Here is a 1,872-nt window from a genome sequence, read left to right as displayed (position 1 = left end):
GAGAGTGAGTGAAAGATTGTTTTAACAATAGATAGAACTGAGATAACATACAAAAAATGTTTTCTTGTGGGTGCAGTAATCAGAAACCATATCTCAGTATCTTGGACAAAACTTTGAACCCGAGAAATACTCAGATGCTTTTAATAAAAAATAGGTAATAACAAAGTCACAGTTTTCAAGTAAATAGGACCTGAAAAGGGAGTTTAGAAAATTTAAGTGTCCAGATAAAGAGAAAAGGAGACCTGGTGGTGCAGTGGTTAAAGCACTCAACTACTAACCTAAAGTTCTGTCAGGAGAAAGATGTGGCAATCCGCTTCCTTAAAGATCACAGCCTTGGAAACCCTATGGGGCACTTCTACTCTGTTCTTTAAGGCCCCTACGAGTCCTAATCAACTCAGTGGCAGGTGGTTTGGTTTTCATCGTCTTTTTTGTTTTAGAGAAGGAGAAGAAATAAGCAGAATCAACTCTGGGTGTTGACTGCTAGGTGAAATGTTTAAAATCATGGGAGAAGGAGAACATATGAATTTCAGTTATTTTTCATATCATTTTTAAATTTGTATTTAGTAATGCTCTTTTAAGATTAGAAGTAACTCTTTTTTTCCAGCTCTGATGGAATTCAGAAGAAATTTAACCATGAGAAACCGTACAATGGTGACAACATTTACTCTTATAGGACTAACTGATAATCAAAACTGGCAAATTGTGATTTTTCTTTTTTTATTTCTAACATATTTATTGAGTATCACTGGAAATCTGACCATTATCCTGCTCACTCTATTGGATTCCCATCTCAAAACACCCATGTATTTCTTCCTTCGGAATTTTTCACTTTTAGAAATGTTGTTTACATCTGTGTGCATCCCTAGGTACCTGGTCAGCATTGTGACTATGGATAAAACAATTTCCTACGATGCTTGTATGACACAATTATTTTTTGCCATCTTCTTGGGTGCATCAGAGTTTTTCCTGTTGACTGCCATGTCCTATGACCGCTATGTGGCCATCTGCAAACCCCTTCACTATGCAACAATCATGAACAACAGAGTCTGCACCCAGCTGGTCGTTACCTCCTGGGTGGCTGGGCTGTTAGCCATCTCTCCAGGACTCATCTTGTGTTTGAGGTTGGAATTCTGTGATGACAACATTATTGACCACTTTGGCTGTGACTATTCTCCTCTACTGAAACTCTGCTGCACAGACACATGGTCCATAGAATTGTTAGCTTTTATTTCAGCCACTGCCATATTACTGATTACATTGGCACTCGTGGTGCTCTCCTATGTAAATATTATAAGAACAATTCTGAAGATCCCTTCTGCCCAGCAGAGGAAGAAGGCTTTTTCCACCTGTTCCTCCCACATGATTGTTGTCTCTATCTCTTATGGCAGCTGCATTTTTGTGTATATGAAACCTTCTGCAGAGGAAAGAGTAGCTTTAAACAAGGGGGTAGCAGTGCTCAACTCTTCAATTGCACCTCTCTTAAATCCTTTCATATATACCCTAAGAAATGAGCAAGTAAAACAAGTCCTGAAAGGCATAGTTCAAAAATGTATTATTACCTTAAAAAAAAAATAGCTTTTGTTTTTTTAAAAGGAAACCACTAATGTTCATTGAAAATGTAACCTATATGACTGCACTCATATTATATCCACTTATTTTCTTTTTATGTTATGATTGCGATTGCATCATCTACGAATAGCCCTTGTGTAGTCAATCTACTTCTGGATTTTTTTTCCTTTAATGATATAAACTCTATCCATGATGTCCTGTTATGTGTTGCTGAAATCACATCATTCTTTCAACATAATTGTCTTACTTTTTATCTTCAAAATATTCCACTATGAATTAATACTTGAACTCCAATACCTCCAA

At 36.7% G+C, this 1,872-nt stretch overlaps 1 protein-coding gene across 1 annotated transcript; it reads left to right on the top strand.

The window, feature by feature from the left end:
• Positions 1 to 359: 359 nt before the first annotated feature.
• LOC100675627 (olfactory receptor 6C76-like) lies at positions 360 to 1,575 on the top strand. Its single transcript, XM_003405504.3, has one exon. The coding sequence runs from the start codon at positions 610 to 612 to the stop codon at positions 1,573 to 1,575; it is 966 nt and encodes a 321-aa protein (XP_003405552.3). The 5' UTR covers positions 360 to 609.
• Positions 1,576 to 1,872: the final 297 nt, after the last annotated feature.

The sequence above is a fragment of the Loxodonta africana genome, chromosome 4, assembly GCF_030014295.1.
Source record: "Loxodonta africana isolate mLoxAfr1 chromosome 4, mLoxAfr1.hap2, whole genome shotgun sequence".
NCBI classification, from domain to species: Eukaryota; Metazoa; Chordata; class Mammalia; order Proboscidea; family Elephantidae; genus Loxodonta; species Loxodonta africana.
The sequence above is the reverse complement of the archived record's forward strand: the minus strand, read 5'-3'. Positions and strand labels throughout refer to the sequence as shown.

Coding starts and splice junctions, on each gene's coding strand:
- LOC100675627 (XM_003405504.3), top strand. CDS start 610: ATGGAATTCAGAAGAAATTTAACCATGAGAAACCGTACAATGGTGACA.